Source organism: Tursiops truncatus, chromosome 2 (genome assembly GCF_011762595.2).
Source record: "Tursiops truncatus isolate mTurTru1 chromosome 2, mTurTru1.mat.Y, whole genome shotgun sequence".
Lineage (NCBI taxonomy): Eukaryota > Metazoa > Chordata > Mammalia > Artiodactyla > Delphinidae > Tursiops > Tursiops truncatus.
In genome coordinates this window covers 9,677,760-9,701,060 of record NC_047035.1, presented here as the reverse complement: position 1 = coordinate 9,701,060, position 23,301 = coordinate 9,677,760, and the positions used below count along the sequence as shown (strand labels likewise).

At 49.5% G+C, this 23,301-nt stretch overlaps 1 protein-coding gene across 2 annotated transcripts in view; it reads right to left on the bottom strand.

Moving 5' to 3' along the window:
• Positions 1 to 6,545: 6,545 nt before the first annotated feature.
• Positions 6,546 to 23,301, bottom strand: part of CLMN (calmin) — a 119,132-nt gene continuing 102,376 nt past the window's right edge. Inside the window, exons 10-14 of one of the 2 annotated variants that reach the window (XM_033850666.2) lie at positions 20,256 to 20,452; positions 18,834 to 18,894; positions 18,158 to 18,228; positions 17,649 to 17,745; positions 6,546 to 16,169 (exon numbers count right to left, since the gene is read on the bottom strand). In XM_033850666.2, the coding sequence (XP_033706557.1) occupies positions 16,005 to 16,169; positions 17,649 to 17,745; positions 18,158 to 18,228; positions 18,834 to 18,894; positions 20,256 to 20,452 (591 nt within the window). In that variant the 3' untranslated portion in view covers positions 6,546 to 16,004. Of the gene's footprint in view, positions 16,174 to 17,648; positions 17,746 to 18,157; positions 18,229 to 18,833; positions 18,895 to 20,255; positions 20,453 to 23,301 lie in introns of both variants that reach the window. The other variant, XM_033850667.2, reaches the window with a different exon arrangement.

Sequence of the window (23,301 nt, the reverse complement as noted above, 5' to 3'; positions counted from 1 at the left end):
TGGACGAGGCACTTGATACTTCTCAGTCTCCATTTATTTCTTCATCTATAAAAAGGGGAGGATAATAATCTACCTTCGGGGTTATTATTGTGAAGGTTGAAGGAGAACATGAACATGAAGTGTCTGACAACCTTTCTGGTTTATAATAGATACTTAATTAGTGGTCATTATCATCAGTTGTTCCATTGGGAAAATAATGAGCTAAATCCATTTCCCAAGATGGACAAGAGGAGGCTGGAGCAGACAGGATCAGCTGCCTCCCCAGGATTTGTTCTTCCTTTCTTTATTAACAGATTTTTCTTTCTCACGGGGCAGCAAAAGTCCTAGCTACAGAACTACATTTCCCAACCTCCCTTGCAGCCCAGGGCTGGCCATATTTCACAGTGTCGGCTAATGGGTTTTACATGAGAGTCTGTGGGGTCTGTTGTTTTATTTTCTGCTTGTAGTTTCCTTTTACTTTCTTGGCACAGAGATGTGAGGCTGGGGCTGCAGAGGCCATCTTGTGACCAGAAGAGACCATGACGGGGAAGCCACATGTTATGATGGCAGAATAGAAGACGGAAGAAACCTGAGCCCTTGATGACATCATGGAGCCACTGCACCTCAGGACCAACTGCTTCAACGTCCTGTGTGAGAAATTAACCCTGTGTGGTGAAAGCATCATAGCCAGATTTCCATTAACACGCAGCTGAATTTACTCCCTAAATGATGTGGAGACCACATCTACCATAGACCCAGGGATGAATTAGGTTTTTTTCTTTTAATTAATTACTTTATTTATTTTTGGCTGCATTGGGTTTTCGTTGCTGCGTGCCAGCTTTCTCTAGTTGCAGCGAGCGGGGGGGGGGGGGGCTACTCCTTGTTGCGGTGCGCGGGCTTCTCATTGCGGTGGCTTCTCTTGTTGCAGAGGAGGGGCTCTAGGCGCGCGGGCTTCAGTAGTTGTGGCACGTGGGCTCAGTAGTTGTGGCTCACGGGTCCTAGAGCACAGACGCAGTAGTTGAGGCGCACGGGCTTAGTTCCTCTGCGGCATGTGGGATCTTCCCGGACCAGGGCTGGAACCCATGTTCCCTGCATTGGCAGGTGGATTCTCAACCACTGCGCCACCAGGGAAGTTCATGAATTAGTTCTTAATAATGACTTTGAAACATGAGTTATAGAATGTGCTAGAGAAGGGGAGGGCAGCCTAGACTTTTATCCCACTTACCACACAGTTGGTAAAAGTGAAAGCTGACTACTTTTTGATAGATTTAGAAAAACTAAACATTTTCCCAAAGCATCTATGTAATGGGGTGTCCATCCCTGGTTACAGGTCTCATTGGTCCCTGGAGCACAACACCAGCTACTGTTTCACACGACGTACATAGGAGGACATTTCGGGATTTGACCCCCTCCCCAGTTTGTGTCCAGGCCTCCCTGAGTGTTTAAAAGGTGGGGAGAAGTCTGGTTTGGTTCAGTCCTGTCTGGTGCCTTGATGATCCTGGAGGATGCAGGCTTACTGAAGCCAGGCATTCACCTGTGTCTGCAGGGTGACAGTTGGACAAAACCTCCTACATCTCTGGTAGCCACGGGCCCTAGACAGCGCCTCGCCCTGGCAGGATGTAATTCTCCTAGTGGCGGGCCGGCCTGCTTGCCAGAGCTGTGTTCGGCGAGGGAGGCTCATGGCTGGACCGGTCCAGGCTGGTTGGGACAAAACTCCTATGACTCCTTCATCAGCCACTTCCCGGGGCACTTGGGCAGCCCTGGTGGGGATGGGCTTGTGTGGTGTCGGCTACCTCAAGTGGGTGCTGCGGTGGGGCTGCCCCTCGTCCCTCTTCTTCATCAAATCAAATGACCTTTCTCAGTCCAGCTATACCATCAGTCAAATAAGAAATACCACAGGCCTTTATGAAACTTAGGGGGATACCATCAAAACAAAATTAGACCCCATGTCTTCAAGTGCCTTGTACTCTTTGCAAGCAAACTGAAAATTATTAGAAAATCAACCAGTCAGCTGTGACCTAGAAGCTTAGATAAGTAGTGACTGTTCATGAAAAACTACGTGCTTGCATTGAGACAAAAACAAAGATGATAATTTCCCTTTAGAAGACAGGAGGTACAGGTGGTTTCAGGCAGTGGTACTCATGGGCGTTGCCTCTGGCTTCCTGCAGGTACCTGGGCCTCTACGAGGTAAATTCATCTTCCAGGGATGCAACAGGATAATTTTTTGTCTATTGAATCTAATAATAAAAAATTAGGCCTTGTATTCTTTACGTCATTTTTTAACATCATTTTTGGGGTATTTAATTTGTATTGTATTTTACAAAAGTTGGTCTATGATAGACTGGAAATAAATACATTTTTAAAATGTCCTTTACCAGATAGCTTGGGAAGGCCTAGATTTTGATTTTAGGGAACTCTGTGCTCAGATGGGCAGGGCTCCAGTCCACGGTGCTCACCAGGCTCCATCTTTGGGTGCACATTCCTGCAAGGGGTGTCGTCTGGAGGGACTGAGCTAATGTTGGTATTTCTTAGCGAGTAATTTCACATAAAACGGCACCTATGTGATTTGAAAGCTAACTGTACCCACCCCCGTCCCCAAACAGACCATCAACTTACAAGATGAAAGACTACACTCAGCCTTTAGTTTCTTTTTGTGGTCACTGCAGACCGGCCAATACAACCCAGCAGGGCTGACTTAACACAAGGACTCTCAAACTGTCGGCAGTGGTGGAGCTCTCTACGTGAATTCATTCTGCCCCTTCACGCCAATCTCAGTAGCTGGGACATCGCTGCCCAGGCCCAGAGAGAACTGTAGGGTAGAGATGCTGCTGTCTAGCGAGAACACTGAAGCTGTCAGGACATTTCGAGGGTTACGGCAGTGGCACGAAAGAGTCTGCCAATGATGAATACTGGGTAGGAGGGGGCTGAGTTATAAGACAAAAGCAATTGGAACTTTAGGGCTCTGTTGCTTAAGGGAGAAAGAAAGAAGGATGCTCTTCTGATATCATGGACATTTGCCTTTGGGTTATGTCTTGGGTACTTTCACAGACAGTATCTCATTTCGGGCCTTGCCTTGGGGCTGTTATTGCTATTTCACATTTGAAGGAACTGAGGCCTGGGAACGCTGAGACTTACCTGGGGTCCCCAGGAGAGCTGACCCTGATACAGGGTGGCCAGGGAAGCTCCTCCTCCCATGGCAGGATGTGGGCCTCAGACCGGAACTGGCAGCTGCTCTGTCCCTCGGGGCCTCTGTGAGCCCCGTCGCGGAGCAGCCGTGGACCCCGTGCCTCAGTTCACGTTCTCTCGGGGGCCATTTCTTGGGAGGCACAGAAGGCAGGCTGACGTGATGGGAAAGTCTGGTGGCCCCATGTTCTTATTCTCACTCAGCCGGGCAGCATGTGAATGAAATCATTTTTCCCGCCCTCATTTGTCCTGCCCCCCGTTTCCCCCACCTTCATTTTTTTCCTGCCCCTTCTCGTGGGCAGGATGTGGCCACCACCCCACGGGATGTTCTGAAAGATTTATGATCGTGCAATGAGTTTCTAGTCCAGCATCTGGGAGAGCGCTCCAGAAATGGTAGCAGTGCCCACTTGGCAATGCTAATCATGATTTTTTAGTGATACCATCTATCCAGTTGTGTAATTTTTCTCCATGTTTTCCAATGCAATTAAATGTTCATGCTTATTATTTAAAAAAAAAGAAAGAAAAGAAGAAACGGTAGCTGCCCTCCATAGGCACCACTTTCCTCTCTGGCTCCACAGAGAGCTCCTTCCAAGAATGGACTTGATCTCATTCCTCTCTTTTTTTTTTTTTTTTTTTTTTTTTTGCGGTACGCGGGCCTCTCACTGTTGTGGCTTCTCCCGTTGCGGAGCACAGGCTCTGGACATGCAGGCTCAGCGGCCATGGCTCACGGGCCCAGCCGCTCCGCGGTACATGGGATCCTCCCGGACCGGGGCACGAACCCGTGTCCCCTGCATCGGCAGGCGGACTCTCAACCACTGCGCCACCAGGGAAGCCCTCATTCCTGTCTTTACCACTGACACCTAGCCCCGTGGACCCAGAAGGGCTTCCATACAAGACTGTGTAAGGAAGAAACTGCCCACATCTGGCCCAACCTGACAGGCAGGACTGAGCCCAGTGTCACGAAAGCTGCTAGCTGTCCTACAGCCCTCTTCCTGTTAGCAATTCACTGAGCAGAGTGTTTGGTCAAAGGAGCCACTTCCTGCCTCTCTGGCAGCTGTGACCGGGAACTCAGCTCAGGCAATGGGATGAAAGCCGATGTGTGGTTCTTCTGGGCAGTCTTACAGGCGGGGTGGCCCACTTCTGCCTCTCCTTCCATTCCATAGCACAGGACACGGATGTGTGGTCTGGATGGACAGACGCCATCTTGGACCACGAGGACAAAGATGGTGGTCTAGGGAGGATGCAGCTAGAATACTGGGGGCCGCGGGAAGGACGAGAAGCTGTCCAGCCAACCTAGATCGATGGCCGCTCTCTCAGAGAGGCAAGAGTAAAACTTCCATTGGGTTTAAGCCACTGCTTTTGTGGGTTTTCTGTCAGAGGCAGCTAAACCTAATCCTACGTGTTAAGACAATTAATGGAAATTAAAATATCACCCCATCTTCATTTGAGCTTTCCGTAGTATCGCCACCCTGCTCAAATGAAGACTCCAGCCCCCAAGTTCAAACATGATTATGCACAGCCGGTTACAGGCTTCAGCGATCCAAGTGCAGGGTCTCTCTTCCTATTATGTTACCCTCCCGCCCCCTTTTTAATATGATCAGATAGTTCGATGTGTTTTCACCCTACACTTTCTCCATTCAAGCACGGACCAGCTTCTGCACATGTCAAGGGAGATCTATGACGGGTCTTCTGGCATCCGTGTTCAAAAGATTAAAGACAGCAGGGGGAGAGGAGGGAAGGCCCGCCTTGGGGTGGGGTGCAGAGCTGGGGGCAGTGAGAGAGCACCCAGTCTGGGGGCTCCTTGGGAATGGCCTCCTGGTACACTGGGGACCTGGGTTTCCAAAACCCATCAGGATTCCCAAGCCTCAAATGTGACATAGCAGCAGAGCAGCTAGGGGCCATCGGGGCTGGGCCATCCCGGGGTTGGCAGGTGGTCAGTCACCCCCGGGGCATTCCCCACACTGTAGGATCGTGTTCACTTGGGAAAGGAGACATCTACCAGTCATCTCAATTTAGCGTGGCAAGTTCAGACTCGAAACCTGTTCCTCCTATATCTCCCCCGTCTCAGCCCAGAGCACCTCCACCCTTCCTGCTGCTCAAGCCAAACTTTGGAGCCTTTCTCGACCCTTTCTGTCACACCCCACACCCAACCCATTAGCAAATCCAGAGGGTCTGCTCTCGTAGTATCGATATATCCAGATTTAATCACTGCTCATCACCACCACGGTTCCCATCTTGGTCTGTACCATCGTCATCTCTCCCCTGCACTGTTGCAATGGCCTCCTAGCTGGCCTCCATGCCCTGCCTTTGTTCCCCAGTCTATTCTCATCATGGCAGCCAGGGTGAGCCTGCTAAAATGTTAAGTCAACATGTGGTCAAAACCCTCCAGGGGATCCAGCTCACTCAGGGTGAAGGCCAACGTCCTTGTAACATCCAACACAGCCCTACCTGACCTGCCCCAGTAAACTCCTCACCTACTTCTCTCCCCTCTCACTCACTGTACTTTAGCCCCACCAGGCTCTTTGGCGTCCCCTAAAAACACCGCCACGATCCCACCACAGTGCCTTTGCACCTGCTCCTCCCTTTGCTTAGACAGCTCTTCTCCAGTTATTCGAGTGACTTGTCCTGGCATCTCCTTCAAGTCTTTAGTCAAATGTCTGCCTCTCAAAGAGGCCTCTCTTGATTATTAACACTGTATCACCTCCCCATCCACCCCCAAACTGGTGCTCCTGTCCTGATCATTCTTACAGCACTTATTGATAGGTATCTGACATACTGTGTATGTTACCTATTTTGTTTACGTCTCTCTCCGCCACTAGAATGTAAGCTCTCCGAGTACAAGGACTTTGGTTTCGTTTATTACTCTATTCTCAGCAACCAGAACAGTGCCGGATGCCTAGTAGGTACACGATAAATACCTGTGGCACCACTTCTCGTTTGCTTTCCCTCCGTCCTTGCCTCACTCTTGCTGCCCTGGCATTGTACCCGCGCCCCCATCCCCCCGGCACTGATGCATAAGCACATAAGGTTGGACTCAGGCTCTGTTCTCTGGAAGACCCAGGCTACTATAGTAACTTGTTACAAATCACACAGTCGGTAAGAGACAGACCCAGGATTCAAACCCAGGCAGGCAGCGTAACTCCACAGCCACAGAGCCACCATCACTACCATTATTGTTCCTTCTTGGAGGTTCACCTGCAAAGGCTCAAGACAAGTTAATTGTTAAAAAGGGTAGATTCCCTACAGTCTCTACAATTCTACAGCCAATTGGTGTCACTTTTACCTGGCAATAGTAATCTTTGTTGGGACAAAGGAAAGATAGAGTCATTTCTGGTTGGCAAAGGCGTGAACATACATGGAAATAAGAATTATCAATGAGCTGGTCAATTCATGAAATTTATACTCAAAATTTTTCTTCAGGTTACATGTAATTTTACAAGACCATTCATCATAGCACCAAGCCTAATAGTCCTTAATAGAAAACAGTCAAATAACAAATACTCCAGTTAATTTCCCACAGGTATAAATTATGCAAATAGTCACTTATATCTTCATTTACAATAGTCAATAAATAAGAGTGCATGTTCATACAATTTTTTTTACAAAGATACCTTTTTTTTTACAAAGCTACAGCTATGTATGTGCTAAATAGACAAAATAATTCTTGTACTACAAAATAACATTTTGCTTTTTTTTCAATAGTTCTCTTAGAGCTCTCAGTAAAAATATTCAGACATTATCAATTAAGTCCCGCCATGACATTACAAGAAACCGTAGCATTAAATCTGTTAAACGTATTACAGACCTTGAAAAAATAAATAGCTATCATCATCCAATACAATACACTTTGAACAAACTCCTGCTTCCAGGTTTAACAATTGGTCCTGACCATGAACGGTAGGGAACCACCGTCCTTCCTCTTTCACTCGTTGTCTTTGGCTGATGTTACCAACACCAACGCAAGTGATGCAGGTAGCTAACTCAGGGTGCAATTTCAAGGAGACAGGGTCTCTGCTTCATGGCACCCCTTCCCCCAGTTCCACTCCCGCCCCAGGGACATTCTGTACAAACATGCCCGTCTTTGGCTTCAGGGATCCAGTGCTAGAATGCCAGCAGCCTCTGATTCGAGTGGAATTTCTGTGCCTATCTATTTCGAGTCTACCAGGGGACGGGGAAAAGGATGGGAAGGATAGAAAGGTCCAGTCGTTTACATCTATATATGCCTGCACCTGAACTTGTGAACTTCAAAGTATCCAAAAAAATTGCCTCGGATGCTGACTTAATTTAAGGAGACCAGATTGGTTCTGGGAGTCCTAGGAAGCAGCTCTCCCACGTTCTACTCCCAACTTTCACCCCACACTTTCAACAGACCAAACACTTTCCAAAGGCACCTTTCTCAGATACTAAATCCGGAAGCCATGCTCTAAGCTTTGGAATTCACTTACAAATGCAGAGGTGCATTTATTCTAAGCAAACAGGCCACTTACTGAGATTACAATAAAAACAAACCTAATTTGCTAACCTTTGGATTTTTGTTTGTTTGTTTTGTGGTACGCGGGCCTCCCGTTGCGGAGCACAGGCTCTGGACATGCAGGCTCAGCGGCCATGGCTCACGGGCCCAGCCGCTCCGCGGTATGTGGGATCTTCCCGGACCGGAGCACGAACCCGTGTCCCCTGCATCGGCAGGCGGACTCTCAACCACTGTGCCACCAGGGAAGCCCTAACCTTTGGATTTTTAAACCTAAGAAAGACTTTTAAAAAGAGGTCTCCCACCTTTCCACCCAGAGAGGTAAATGAATTATTCAAGGTGTCACAGCAGGTGGGCCGGAGCTAGGACCTGGGGTCCTGATGACCAGGCCAGTGCTATCCTACTTTGGAATAATGTCAACTCTCTAGGTTACAGACACTTTGTTTCCTTTTTTTTTTAAATTTTTGGCCATACTGTGCAGCATGTGGGATCTTAGTTCCCCGACCAGGGATCGAACCCGCACCACCTGCATTGGAAGGCGGAGTCTTAACCACTGGACAGTCAGGGAAGTCCCCAGAGTTTCCTTTTAAAAAGTGTCTCAATCCTTGCATGACATTTAGGAATACAGGCATGTTGTGTCTGTCCTCATAGGAAAGTCTTACAGAGAATAGGCTATTACTGACTTCTGGTGGGTCTAAAAGAAGTCTGAACTTTTGCAAATGGAAAAGAGACCTATCAGGAGACATTTTTCTATTCCTTTCTGCAACAATGCAAAAATCACAACTTTTCAATTCAAAACAAAGGAAAAACAATGATTCCTATCTCACAGGCCAACCAGTTCTAACTTCCTCCAAGTAATCCATGGTCTCATCCCTATTTAACTTGTGCTCTGCCCAGCACAGTGAGATTTGCTTTTTGAAGGAGGAAGCCTCACTTCTACTCTGAAAAGCATGCGTGAGAAGAAGTGAAGAGTGACTACCTGGGGGCATTAATTAAAGTCATTCAATCTTGGATGTTAGACACTGAGGTTATGCTGCTAATGGGCCTTTAGACGCAGTCATTTTGGTTGTCAATTTGCAACCTTAGTTAAAACCTGAACTTGGGGTGTCCTCAGTTATTTAAAAATTTTTTAATTTATTTTTTAATTGAAGTATAGTTGATGTACAATATTAGTCATTTTTACCAAATGAGGATGAAGGAGATATTTAAGCAGTGTTGATACGGGGCGGGGGTCAAAGTACGCAGAAACTTGGGAAGGGGAAGAACGCCAGGTGAGGGTTGCAACGCAACTGCTAAACCCGCCCAACTCTGAGATTTCCACCCACGCTTGCCAACTAGGCCAAATTCACCAACAATCAGAATCACATTAAGGCATGACTTATTTTCTAAGCAGCAAAGTCTAGGGTGGAAATCAACGTCTGGAAGGAAGAGTCCTATGATCATGGTTCTGCCACTTGCCAGCTCTATGACCTTGTCATCTTTCCTTCTTGTGTTTTAGCTTCCTCTCTGAAAGAACCACCTCCCGTGATTGTCGTTAAGGGTCCAGTGAGTCCGTGGGTACATGCTGGCTTCGGCTTCCTCTTGTAAAAGGCATGAGCTAGGTTTGAGAGAGCAGCTGGCAAGATGGAGGCGGATTGGAGAGAGGCTAGAAGCAGCCATGGTAAACTGAACGAACTGAAAGGAGGTCTAGTCAAAGCTTGGCGAGGAGGGACATGCAGACAGGGAGCTACTGAGCATTTTACGACACTGTAACAAGCTCACAAGGGAGCTATTATTCACTCAGCAAATATGTACTGAGTGTCGATTCTGCACAGAAGATGCTCAGAGAGGTAATTTGCCCAGTCATCCAGATACATCTGGAGACACAGCGGGGACTTGAACCTAGATCCGGCTGATTCCTGAACCTGCCCTCTTCCCCTATTCCATAAATCCTCCTGGAGAAGGGAGAAGGGAGTGATTAAAAAAAGGGGGGGCGGGGGGAGTTTCAGTTAAAGAGATTCCTGCTAGATGAAAGCTGGCCTTGACCTCTAAGTGTCAGGGAATCTTGAAGTTAGCAGTGGGATCAGGGCGGTAGATTACTGAGTGCTGTATTTAAAACCACGTGGTCCAACAGTGTAAAATACTGGCTGTCTTCTTCCCATAAACGAGGACATTTTTCTGGCTTGTTGGTGCTACAGCCCAGGGCTGGGTTTTCATCAAGGTTCTCAGATGAATTATAAGCACCCAACTCGGTCTTCCCGCCGCCGAGGGGTCCGGCAATTCCAGAAGGGTCCGAGGGGCCCCGGAACTCTGATGGCCTCTGCTGACCCCAGGGAAGTAGGGGCTCAGAACCTCCAGGCCTTTGCTCCTTCCCAAGCTGGTCGCACCCACGGGGGTGGAGGACTTTGACAGCTTGCAGGTCACTGTGGTGCTGTCACACGTCAGAGCAAGGAGGACCAGGGCTCACCTGGAGCCTGAAGCCATGGGGTCTGCGTGAGATGGGAATGGAAGATTCTGGGCGCAATGCATGCAGGGTCCACGCTTCACGGGTATTGGGCTCACTTCCCTGCATGACTATTGCTCCTCAACAAGGTGCCTGACAAGAGGCAGAGCCGAGAAGATCTACGGGACTCGACATCCAGCAAAGAACCCACGTCTCATTTCTTGGCTCCCTGACACTGGCTAACCGTTCAGGCAAACTCCGCAGCTATTTCCAGCAAATAAGCGAGTTATCACTCACGCCAGCTCTCAGGCTTCAGCTGCTCAGCCCAGGCCAAGGCCTTCATCCCGAGAGCAGCTGGACGGGCCGGAGGAAGAGCCTGCTATTCAGTGGGGACTCCAGCCAGCAGCTGCAGCCCCAAGACGTTCAGTCTCTCCCCAAAGGCGGTCTCAGCAGAGATGATGCAATGTCAGGGCAAGAGAAATAACACATGCGGACCCGGAGGGTTTCGTGGGCTCTTGTTTCCTGGCCAGAATATCACTGGGAAGGTTCTGAGGAACCACGTTGATCTGAAACTCCCACATAGACCACCTCGGGGACTTGAGGACGTAAACAGAAATGGCTGGGAAGGTCTCCAAGCCAAAGGGAAAGAGAGGTCGTGGCTCCAAACAGCAGTGGGCCTACTGGAGAGTTAAGAAAATCCGAGCTTGCATGAAAGAGTGTGTCACAGGAGTGCTCGCCAATGACACGACCGCGGAAAGAGAACAATTCTTAACAAAGAAGCCACCACGAATTCTGAGATTCAGAGATACCTTCTTTCCTTGTTTACTCGGGCCTGTGTTTGAGAGATCAGCTCTGTGATGTCCTGAGTCCTTGGTGACGAGGGAGGTGCAGTTGAGCTGCAGCGGCTGGAGGCTGGAGTTCTGTAGAGAACTTGGCATCCGGACGTCCCTCCCGAGGGCACTAACTAGCAGTGTGACTAATCATCTCTCCTTCCTGATCGTCAGTTTTCTCATTTCTTAAATGAGGCACTAGACCCTTACGTCATCCCTAAGGCTATGAAATGACCTATAATTTATGAAGATCGACTACACAGGCAGGCAGCCTCCAAATCTTCTGCCTTCTACGAGTTCGACCCTCACAAAGAGCAGGATCGCACTGCATGGAGACGGGAAGAGAGAGCTGAACCCCAGAAAGGGAGACGCAGCCTGTGCCCAGGGTGGCTTCTAGGGGGCACTCCCTGGTTCCCAGTCCTGGTGGGAGCCCCACTCCCTACAGAGGCCGGGCTTGACCAGGAGGAATTGCTCACAAAGTTCCAAACAGCCATCCAACAGAGGGAGCAGCCAGTTTGCTCGCTGGCCGACACCGGTGTGGACTGTTTCCCGGTGAAGGGACGGTGGCAAAGAAAACCTAGAAAGTGCGTGACTCCAAGAAGCGGGAGTCTGGCGGGGAACGGAGCTCTAAGATAGTTTCGTCGGGGTAGGAGGTGGAAAGGAGGGAAGGAAGGAGAGTCCTATCTGTGTTGGGGCATCCAGGGGAGCTCCAGGTGCCCTCTCGCCTCTCCTCACTTGGCCCAGCGTTACATGAAGGCGCTCGCAGACCATGCCTCAGCAGGACTCAGGGCACGTTCACAAGCGCGCCCACAGAGCAGCGAGCCGCCTAACAAGCAGGGAGAGCGCAAACGTGGGACCTGCGATTCAAGAGGGTGTCTTCCCTGGTGAAACCCCAGGGAAATGAGAACAAAGGAATGGAAGGGACGGAATCATAAAGACGAAGGGATGAAGAGGAGATGACGGCAGGCGCGAGATGCCGACCCATGTATGAGGGAGACGGGAGCAGGGCCGAGGAATCCCGACACCACGCACTGCCTGTGCAGAGGGGAGGCACCAGCACCCAGCGGCGCCAGCAGCCCACTCCTCGGGGGGAAGCGGAGGGGCTCTAACCCAGGCACAGCGAGGCGGGAGCGATTCGGTGAGTGTACACACTGACTGTGATGAGATGCCTGCTCAGAGGCAGGATGCGGGCGCTCAGGTGTGTGCCGGCACCTCTGGGTACGGCCCTCCAGTTCGTGCACGGCACAAAGGTGCCTGGCTAAGGGGGCAATTGCGAGTTAAAATCTAGCCCTTACTCTGCTCCTCAGGCCTTTCCCTGGAGAAAGAGGCAAAAGATGGCTTCTGCCAGTTTGGCCAAGTGCCCACGGGTGGCTTCTGCTCAGAGGGGCACCTACTTCTGAGTCATCCATCCACTCAGAGGGAATGCCCTTTTTGAAACTGCATGAGGGCCCTGCATAGGCTAGTAGCAGCTCTGCGTAGGTCCCTTTATCTCAGGCAGGAGAGAAGCGGAAATATCTCTAAAGAAACACAGTGAGAAAAGACCTGCAAATATTGATATGTGTGGTCCTCCCATGAAGAGTCCAGGTGCCCACCTGGTGAGCCTACAGAGGAATCCACCAGTTGACACACAGAACTTCTATCCACTTTGTGATGTTTCATTCTTATACACGAACCGATCCACAGCATCACTAGATATCCGAAGAAAACTTGTAATAAGACAGAGAGTGCGACTAAGAGAAAGGGAACTTAGAGGAAATAAAGGCAAAACAGAGAGCAGAAAAGAACTTCCCCCAAACCCCATTATCGTGAACGTCCACAGAGAAATAAGTTCTGCACCCATGAAACAAGAACAGGACACTATAAAACGTTTTGGAACTTAAAAATTAATAAAACATTCATCAGGTATATTGAGAAGATAAAGCTAAACAACTACCTTTGAAAGCAGATCAAAAAAGAATAAATTAAGAGATGAGAAATAGAAAAGATAAAAAAAATTAGAGGTCTAGCCTGGGAAGTCCAACATTGGAACAACAGGTGGTCCAGAAAGAAAGAACGTGAACAATTACAAGAAAATTTAAGAGGTTTCTCATGAGAACCCAGCACGAGGTACACCATCAAGGGTACACCACCATCAGGACAGTTCAGAACACTAAGAATGAAGGGATCTTAAATGTTTCCTGGGAGGGTGGAGAAACCCAAGTCGCAGCTAAAGGCCTGGGAATCAGAATGGCATCAGGAATCTCAACAACCTCGATGGGTGGTATTATTTCCCACCCACAATTCTATATCCAGCTACACCTGGGTAAGGGCAGAATAAGGATATTTTAAGCTATGCAAAATCTCAAAATATTTACAATAATATTTACTTCCCATGTTCTTTTCTAAGCAAGTTACTAAGGAATGCACCACACCAAAATCATCATCATCATCATCAAGGAGGGAGAAGAAATTTGACGAGAAAGGACGTGTAACCACAGTACACTACTTGGCTCACAGGTAAACAGTCCTCATATGCCCACAATGAAGAGAGATGTCCAAACAACACATGTAACTATACTGGAAAAACAAAGCACGGTATGGGTAAGAGCAAGATCCTTCTCTACCACGGTAGCAAGCCAGTAGATGTTTCTAGATTAATTTCAAAAATAAAAGAAGTATAAGCATGTTATGTAGAAATGCAAAGGTAAATATTAGAAGAAACAGCTAAAAGAGGTGAAAGCGTTACTTCTAGAGAGCAACCCATAGGGGATTGCTAGTTTTCATTAAAAGTCTTATAGTATTTGTTTCTTTTTAAACTATGAACATGTATTACTTGGATAAGAATTAAAAATAAATTCTTAAATGGAAGCCATGGAGTGGTCTGTCCTTCAGGCTTCTCACCCACCTTCTATATCTGACTTCTTTCACACACGCCTGTAATCAAGTGCGATTCTTTTTTTTCTTTTAAAAAAAAATCAGTTTGCTGCCACCCTGAACCAAATGACTTTCAGGCATCTTGCCTGTAGATGGTTTTACACATCACACTTTGTAATGGGTGAGAGGAGAAACCTGCAGAGACTTTTCTGAACAAGGTCTAGACCCGTAAAGTGAAATGATTAACGTTCGGGTCAGCTCTTCCCTGGCTTTCCAAGCATCTAATTTAGGTGAGGACTGCCTGGTGTCCAGGGTTATAAAGTGTCACACACATAATCTTTATTATCTGTACCTTTCAGCTTGCAGCGATGCCAGGGAGCTCACTAATTAGCTCATTTTCCATGGGACACCAGGCCTTGGAGATGGAATCGCTCCAAACTCCCAACAGCTTTCAGCTGGGAAGGCTTAGATTCGTTCGTGGAGAGAAAGCAGCTTATAGCCAGAGTGGGTTAGAGGCCAGGCTTTGGCTGTCATCGACTCAAATGCGCTACGTCAATTCTTTTGGCCATGCTGGAATTCTGTAAACTTGAGACCCCCTGCTTGAAATAAGCAAATCCCTGCCTTGCTGAGAGAGAAGCGTGATTCCTGGAGTAACAGCAAAGCTGGTGTGTCAGCTGACAAGCTGTTAGAGCTGTCGAGGGTATTCTAGAAGGAACAGGCAATGAGCCTGAAAGCGAACAAAACTTCCTCATGGGAAAAACACAAGAAAAAACAAAGGTGGGTGGTTGACCTAAAAATTTTGGTTTTGTTTAAATGAGGACATTCTTATCTATTCATTTTATTATTTTTTTTTTCAGGACATTCATGGGCCCAGTGGAATTTCCCTAAAAGAGCGGACAGCTCTGGATGGGGCATCAGGTGGCCTCCATTCCTGGTTGGCTGTGTGATCTTGGCCAACCAGCTCTGCCTCTCTGGGTTCAGCAGAGAAGATGCCGTCTAACTGCCCCTCCTGACCTAATAGGCTGTGGTTTTGTAAGTCTCACCATATACATGCTTTCTGAGGGGGAGGACAACGGGAGGAGGAAGTAATACACAGGGACGCATGGCCTGCCTCTTGACAGGAAGCAGGAAGAGGAGGGAGCCCAGGGCAGAAGGAAGACGGAAGGGCAGGTGGATGCCTCTGTCCTCTCACCACCTGCCCGTTCTGGTTACTTCTCAGGGTGCTTTCCAGAAACCCTTTTCCTTTTCAAGAAACCCATCATAACTGACCACGAAAGATGCCCGTGCTGAGACTCACACTGTGAGGCAGGTGTGCACAAAAGCTCTCTCGGAGCAGGAACGTGCTGGACCACTTCCTGCTCTCCCATCAGTCAGAGCTCGTTCTCAGCCAGGCCACTTCCGCATTCCTCCTCGGGGCTTTCGGGAGGCACGAGTGGAAGCTGGGAGCTGCCCGGGCAAAGCGAGAGGGATCCCAGGCCTTGCCCTGCGTCAGCCAAAGCTCTGCTTTTCATGTATCAACTAGACTGGCCCCTGAGAATCCACTTGAAAGGAGGATTCCATAGGTGGGAAAGGTTTGAAAATCATCGCTTTACCTCAGTTCAATCAATGCAAAAGCAAAATTAAAATGCATGCCCCCCACAAAAAAGAAAACGAGGGTGAACAAGTGTGCACTGCAGCTCACGACCTAGCCCACACTTTCCTCGAACTTTGCCGTTCACGGATGCCCTTTGCTGGACCCGGCAGCTTTGTGCTGCTCTGATATCCCCCCAAAGAAAACGACCAATCGCCAGACCACAACAGGTGCGCGGACCCCCAGCACCTTCACTCAGACTCCCCTCTCAGAGGAAAGTAGGGCAGTTTTCTTCCCAGCGGGGGTCTCCCTGAGGCATCCATCCTATTTCTCATCGGGAGGCGAGAAACTCAGGTCCATCTGGGACCTTAAAAACCAGCGCGTGGGGCGAGCTAAGACCCAGTTATGAGTATTAGTAACAAAGCTTAATACCTGACGGCAAGGCACACAAACAAACCCACCCAACGATCTGGCCACACACCTGAGTGTTGAGTCCACAGCCAAAGAGAAAAGCGTGCTTAGGACTCACAGGAGAGAAAGGGAACATGAAAAAGGAAAGTGGAGAGAGGGAGTCTAAGTTTCCTCGGAGGTCCTCCACCATCTGCGCAAGTGCCCCATCCAGAACAGGCAATAAAAGGAAGTAAGGAGACTGCCCACCCCTGGCCAGGATCCTGTCTTTTTATTATGCAGACGCACGCATCAGAGTCCATTGAGGTCCAGCTGGGGGAAGACCAGCAGGCAATAAACCAGGAGCCAGAGGAAGAGGATAAAGTACATCACGTCTGGCTGCTGGACGAACTGCATCAGCGAGTCGCTCTCTGGGCTGTGGGTCTCTTGCGTCCTGGCTTCGCCCGAGCTGTTGGCCTTCCTGCAGGAGGGGAAACACACCAAGGCAGTCACAAGTGGGTCCCCAGCCCAGTGGAGCCCCCTCCCTCCCTGTACTCCAGCCTCACTGCCCAACTGGAGAGCTGAGGGCTTCCCAGTGAGGTGCAGACCCAGGCGGAGGGCTGGGTCCCGGGATGCTTTGAGCTTTTAACCGCACTCAGTTCATCTTCACAGCGCCAAGAGGGAGGAGCTGTTAGCCCCATCCTGCAGACGGGCGTGGAGAGGGGGTGCGAGGGGGGCTTGCTCAAGGCCATACAATGACTGTGATACAGCTGGGACCTGGACCAGGTCTACACCCTTCCAGGATGCTTTCCCTTACACCGCAGTGCCCTTAACACAGAGTTAGAAGCTGACGGCTCTTCGTTCTTCCCTAGGAATGGCGGGGACTTCCTAAGGAATCTGAAGAAAGAATCGGAGGTTCCCTCATGACAGATCATTTAAAAACAGCCATCAGCAACAAAAAGACACACCTCTGTACCACCAAGTTTTTGTTTTTGTTTTTGGAATCTAACCTCGCAAATAATTACCAGGTTACCAGATTTTGGTCAGATGTATCTTTCTTATTTTAACAGAAGGTAGTACTAAAGTGACATTTTAGTTTTGCCTGGTGGAGAAAGCCCAGAAGGGGACTGTTGTGGTGGTGACAGGAAAGGGTCAGAAGCCATAATCTGATTGCAGTTGGGCTCGGGGGCCTCTACAGAGGCATCTGTAGAACCTAGAGTGTAAGCTTCTCAGGGTCATTTGGGGCTTCTCAGGGTCATCAGGGTGATGGAGATGATGAGAAGTGAAAACTACCTCCTCCTCCCTAGACCATCTCCTGATACAATGAAAGGCCATGCCAAGAGGGGATTAAACCTTTGCCCTGGTCTGGAAACTGAGCGATTCCCACGCAGATAACAGACAACGGACAGAATTTCTTTCTCCTTCTTCAAACTGCTTTTAGAGAAATTTTAAACTGCATATTTTTATTGCAAGGGTAATAAATGTTCAAAAGCATGGAAAACACGACTGCACTTCTCAACCTTGCGGGTTCAATTTTCAAAGACTCTATCTCATAAAAGCTAAAAGTGCTATTTTCCTATCAGGATGTCAAACCTGGTGGAAAACGTGAATTAATATTTCCATTTTACGGCAGGGGAGGGAAACAAATCTTGCCTCTTTTTTTAGTAGCCAGACAGGTGGACTTGTACAGATTACACTCCTGGGTGTTGGGCAATTTTCAGACAAGGTCTTTCCATTCCAATGATCTAAGTCCTTCCAAGCCAATTCAAATCCGTGGCAAATATTTTTAAAAAAATCAATTAAATTAAGTGATTCAATAACTTTAACAGAGATAGGGGCATCTCAGAGTTGTCAGAGTTTTAGATTTCTCTGCCTGCCTACGTTCTCAACGGGCGGTGTTACAGCAATTCGACACTCTTAGTCTAGGTCATTTAGTTCTCCAACAGGAAGAAATACTTTCATAGACATCCTGGCATGTTTGCATTCCCTCTTCATGTCTGTTCTGATGTCATAAAACTGTAACATCAGCTCAGTGAGCTTCTGAGTATTGTACCTGCAGTGGCGACACGGAATTAACACAGTTGTCAGGGGCTACAGCGTTTAGAACACACACGGTATCCCGTCCCGACCTCTTCTGCCTGGCTCTGCCTCAGAGGGCCAGCTTATACCACCGTGTCATCTAAATACAGCCACAGGCTCATGACCCAGACCTGTCTTTAAACTGAGTCATTTTCTGAACCATGCCCTGCTCATCAACATGAATTCATATCTACCTTCCCCTCCCACACATACTCAATTTCCATTCATTTTTTCCGGAACGGGTATTTTCTTGCATGAGCCCAGACTATTAATACTGTTATCCAACACAGCCTTGTTGGAGAATAGCCACCCCCAGTAGGTAGGCTGCAAAATTAAAGAAAAAATATCCTTTTAAGCCCCACCAAGCTTGGACTACTGCCACCTACCTGGTTAACATTTGGTTTCTTCTGTCATCCTGATCTGCTGCGTTCCTCAACTGAACATGGCTAAAATGATCCTACAGTGAAATTCATAAACAAAACCCCGCAACCCAATTAGTAAAGATGAAATCTCTGAAACAGAAAATGAAATGATTTTAAACATACAGAGTCGAGCATGCCATGATTTTCTCAATCTTGCGAACATCTAGTTCCAAAGTAAAATGACTATACAGTATTCTACGTCATTCCCACGGGTGGACGGAAGGCTCCCCTCCCCCATAACAGCCTGAATCAGGGCAAGCTGTGGATCCCAGGGCTTTGGGTCCCAACACATCCACAGCTGAGTGGTTGCGAAGACAAAGCGAACCCTCTGCTTATGTGGCACCTCTGTCTCTGAACGTGATCTTTCTGGACGTGTGTGCAGGGGTGGGGTCTTGGATGCGTTTGTTATGGCAAAGATGCCTTTGGGCTTTAAAATCGTCACTTTATTTACATCCCCTATTGCCCAAACTGGACATCTGATTGCACTATGCCTACTGACAAGGTTTCAATTTGCTTGTCTTCTATCCCAAAGCGTAGCTGTCGCAAGTCAGTAATTTCAAAGCTCTGGGCTGGGAAGGAGGAAGGATGGAAAGGAATTGATTAGCAGGGGCCGGATGAAAGAAGAAATTCACATACTAACCGGTTCCAAAGACCTATTAGCATGTCGTCGAACGTAAATGCTGGAGTCGCTGTGACTTGTCCTGCAAAATAAACACACGTTTTGAATTGGCGTCACCAAGAACTTCTTGCTGCCCCCATCCTGAGGCCGCCACATGTGGATTCAGGCAAGCTCTGATTTCTGACCTAGTGATGGAAATGAGACATGGTATCCAGGAGACCCACTCGGGGTGGAGTGTGTTTACAAACAGCAGGATGAGGTGAAAGGGACACACTGAGCCCTCGTCAACAAGAAAAAAAAAAGAAAACAGTGAGAAAGAATTTCAAATAGAAAGCAGACCACATATTCTTAAAAATCATAGGATTTGGGGGCAGGAAAGGGTCTCTTTTTCTAAGTGTCCGGAAGTCTTGGGACTCACCAGACGTCCTCTGCAAGCTAAAGTCAGACCTGGGCTGAGACCTGGGACCCGGACTCCCTTTGCAGTGCTTCCTGCTGTGCACAGTGCTGCTGACTGCCTAGCTCTTGGGTGGACCACCTCTTTTCCTTTCATACACGAGGAGGCTAATTTTCTGACTATATCTTTGAGGCTGATGTGTTTCTCTGATCTTCCAATAAAGCTGGCTCACTCAGGGCTAAGGCGAAAAGATACCCAGCCAGAGGCCTGGGCTGTCATCCTGGCTCCTGGTTGATGAACTGGCAACTTTGGTCAAATATTTACATCTCTGATCCGTTTTCCTTATCTGTGAAATGGATCATCATTCCCACTCTACCTACTTCATGGAGCTGTTGGGGATACTAACCTACTGCAGGTCAAAGCGGCCCTGTCTTATTGCTCCACAGGAGAAAGAGGTGTTGCATGGGGATGGGCCTGATACAGAGACAGTCATGTTAGTTTCCTCAAGTTTCCACCCTTACTGCCTTGGACCCAAACTCGTGGGTGAAGCGGTCATATTAAGGTCCAGCTTCCATGCGACAGTGATAAATGGTCCCCTCCAGTGCCTCCCTTCTGATCCTGTAAGATGCTTGTAAACGGCTAAGTTTGGTCTCTACCTAGACTGCCCGGAGGTTATCAGGGGCCAGAGACGGCCGGCAGAGTCTCCAAGGCTATTACTTTTCATACCCCACCCCTACCTACGGTTCAGCCACCTCTCTGCTCACTGCCAGTTTCCACCCAAAGCTACGTGGAGCGAGGAGAGAAGGCAAAGTTCAGGTCCTTCTGGTTTTGCCGATTACGGGCAGGTCTGATATTGGTTGGGGGCGGGATGGGGGGGAGGTCAGTGGGGGAGCCCAGGTGTGAAGAATGAGGACTTTGCCTGAATCTGTTTCCCTTGCTGTCCAGCCCCACCCCTGCGTCCGCCATCCAATCAGAAACCAGAAATGGGATGAGTTCAGAGAGTAGCTTCCCAGCTCAGGCTCTGGGGTGAGAAGTTGTTAATAAAATACCTGGAAAGGACTTTGTGGTCACAGGTGTCTTCTTCCAGGTCATCTGAGGAGCGAACAGTTCCGGGTGCTATAAATATTGAACTTTCTACGTGGTCCACGTGTTTTCTTTTTTCCTTTTTTTTACTGCTGATCGGTTCTTCCATTACCTTTTCTTCTAATGGGTTTGCTAAGTTTTCCGAGTTTGGAAACTCCTGGGACTGAAGGATATGACAACCAAACACAAATCAGAATTTTACGCTGAGATGTTGAGTGCGTGACACCACCCGGCAGCGCCCTGCTCCACCTTGACTCCGAGGCCCAGCTAGGGCGCCCCTTCCAATCCTGCCTCTTCCATGGGTTCCTTCCAGCACAGCCCACCATGGAGGAGAAGCCCACCTGAACTGCTGCTCCCCGGGCAGAGTTCCAAATGCTCCAGACTGATGGATCGAAAACAGCACGGGTTTTACAGTCAGTAAGACCTGGTTTCCAATCCTGGCTAAGTCAGCTATCTGACCTTGAGCAACTATCTCTCTGATCCTTGGTTTCCTTGTCTGGCAAATGGGTATAATGATTATCAGCCTCTTCCCACTATACCACAGATTTCCTATAAAGGATGTCCCTCACAGTAGACAACGGCTGGACCCTTCACACAACCACCATCCACTTAAACAGAGGAACAAATCCTAGAGGCCAGGTGGGCCAAGGGGTGTGAAGGCGGCTCCTGTGTTTGGAGAGATGGATCTTCACCGTGCTTTTGGCCGAAGGTGTATGGTAGTGCCACCTCTGTAGCATTTATATGATAAGGAATCTTTGACCTCCACCCGCCCCCCCAGGCACTCTGAAACCCATCAGCGATGCTCCCACTGAAATCGAGAAGCGTGAGAATTGCTGGCAGCACCTCTCAAGAATTCTCACAGGGGCTGGAAAAACCTGCTCAACTGGTGTCCCAATAAGAGGATCAGAGTGGCCGGCCAGTGCAGCCCAGGAGAACAAAGCTCCCTGCAGAAATGAAAACCGCTCTCAGCGATCTGAAAGGCCAGCTGCTCCTCCGTTATCAATGAGCAAACGCTACCTTTTCTGAAAGGTGAGGTGAGGAGAGGACTGACTTTCTTAAAGACTGGAAGTAGAACTTGCCATTTTCTAGTCCAGTTAGAAGATAGTTTTCGTTTTCTTTTTAAGGAAGGGCCAGGTATCGGAGAAATGCTCCACCCCGTCATCCTCTCTGTCAGGAGGCAAGTCATCCTGGGCTGCGCCCCTTCCCCTCCCCCGCCCCTGCTCACTCACAGGGATCAATGCTGGGGCTACACTCCGCTTGGGAGCCGTGGGCACCTGCGCGTCGGATGCCTCATCTGCGTGCCCACAGGCCACACTCCATCACTGGGGGAGGGGAACTTAGCGCTCATTGGCCGTTCTAAGTCACCCAGAGGGGCAGAAAGGCAACTCAGGCTCTTCCCAATCCCAGTCCCCTTTCTTTTGTTCTAAAAGAGCTTTTTGGCCCGTAATAACCCAGAGAATCACCCCAGTTGCTGTTGTCATCCCCCAACCTGGGGACCCCGAGACCTGATGTCACTGAGGGGCATTTCTCAACCCGCCGGATCTTCTGGTCTCCCACAGGACAAGCCTGCTCTGACAGACAGCAGACAGAGGGCTAGGGGCAGGGGACAGGACGAGGTTCCTTGCCCCTGGGCAGAAGGGGAAGGTGGCAGGCAGGTCTCTCGCACCCATGGAGCCACCCAGCCCTCTTCTCCAGCCGAAGACGGACAGAGAATGGGTGCTCGGCACCAAAGGATAGGTCCGGCCACACGTGGCTTCTGGACTGTTAGTGCCAGAGAACTCTGAGGCCCCCCGGTCCTCGGGCAGCTACTCCCCACTGCTTGGAGCGGGCAGACCCATAAATGATGCTACCACTTCTGGCCCATCTAAATCCTACATGCCTTTTAAGGCGACTCAGATTCCCCTTCTCCTGCAGCCTCCCCAGGGCAAGGCTTTCTCACTCCTCCGAGCACCTTTGGGCCTCCGCTGGGTCCTGTCCTGACTTTCCAGCACCTCAGGGTTTAATTTACCTGCCCTCACCTGATACCCCAAACTGTCACGCAGTGCACCTTGTTTCCTGTCAGGCTGACCTCTGGAGCCCAGAGATTAATACACAAACGCTCACTCTCTCCCAGGAGAGAAAATCACAACCCACGAAAGCTGCAGCAGTCCACCAGAGAACCATCGAGAATGTTATCACTATAAATGCAAGAGTGACTGCCCTGCCTGGAGAGGGGCCGGGCAGGCTCCCGGGAGGGGATGCTGTTGGCATTGGGCTTTGAAGATGAGTAAGTGCTCGCCAAGCCAAGTGTGGGGAAGGGCGTCCGGATGGGGGGGCCAGCTCCAGCAAAGCCCAGAGGCAGGCTGGGAGGCAGGGAGGAGGTGGGCTTGTCCGGAGGGGAGGGCGGGGAGGGGGACCCAGAGGGACATGCAGTCAGGGCTCCCCACACTCTCTCACTGATCACTCTGGGGGGGCCCTCTGAAGCTGCTGGGCCAGATGACGTGGAGACACGAGGTGGCAGAGGAGCACGTGCCCAGCTGCCCCGGCTCAGAAGTGCGCGTCCGCCTTGCCCTGTTTACACAACCCACTTCTAACCACAGGAGCCGAACAATAGCGCTCAACAAGCAAAAGGCCTTTAAAAATCCAGGCTGGAGTCCAGGGTGAGGTCTGGCTTGATTTTCTCAGGCTGCCGCGGGGTTGGGGGTAAAGTTCACCAAGTGCATGCTAGGCAGAGCCGCGATTGCTACTTACAATGATCTCTGCCACTACTAAGCTGGACCCTCAAGCACCGCAAGCATGGCCTCATCTGATCTCCTGGGCAGGCTGCGGGCAGGGCCCAGACTAGGGGAGGCCAGCGAGACACCCAGGGTGCAAAACTGACGGCAAGTGTTCCTCTCGGGTGCTAACCCTGACCTTGCCTGAGCCTGAGTGAGCGTCTCCTTAAATTCTGGACCTGGGCTGCCTGCGAGGGAAACTGCCTTTCTCTGTTTTATGGAGGAAGAAGCCGAGCTGAGGAGAAGCACAGAACTCCCC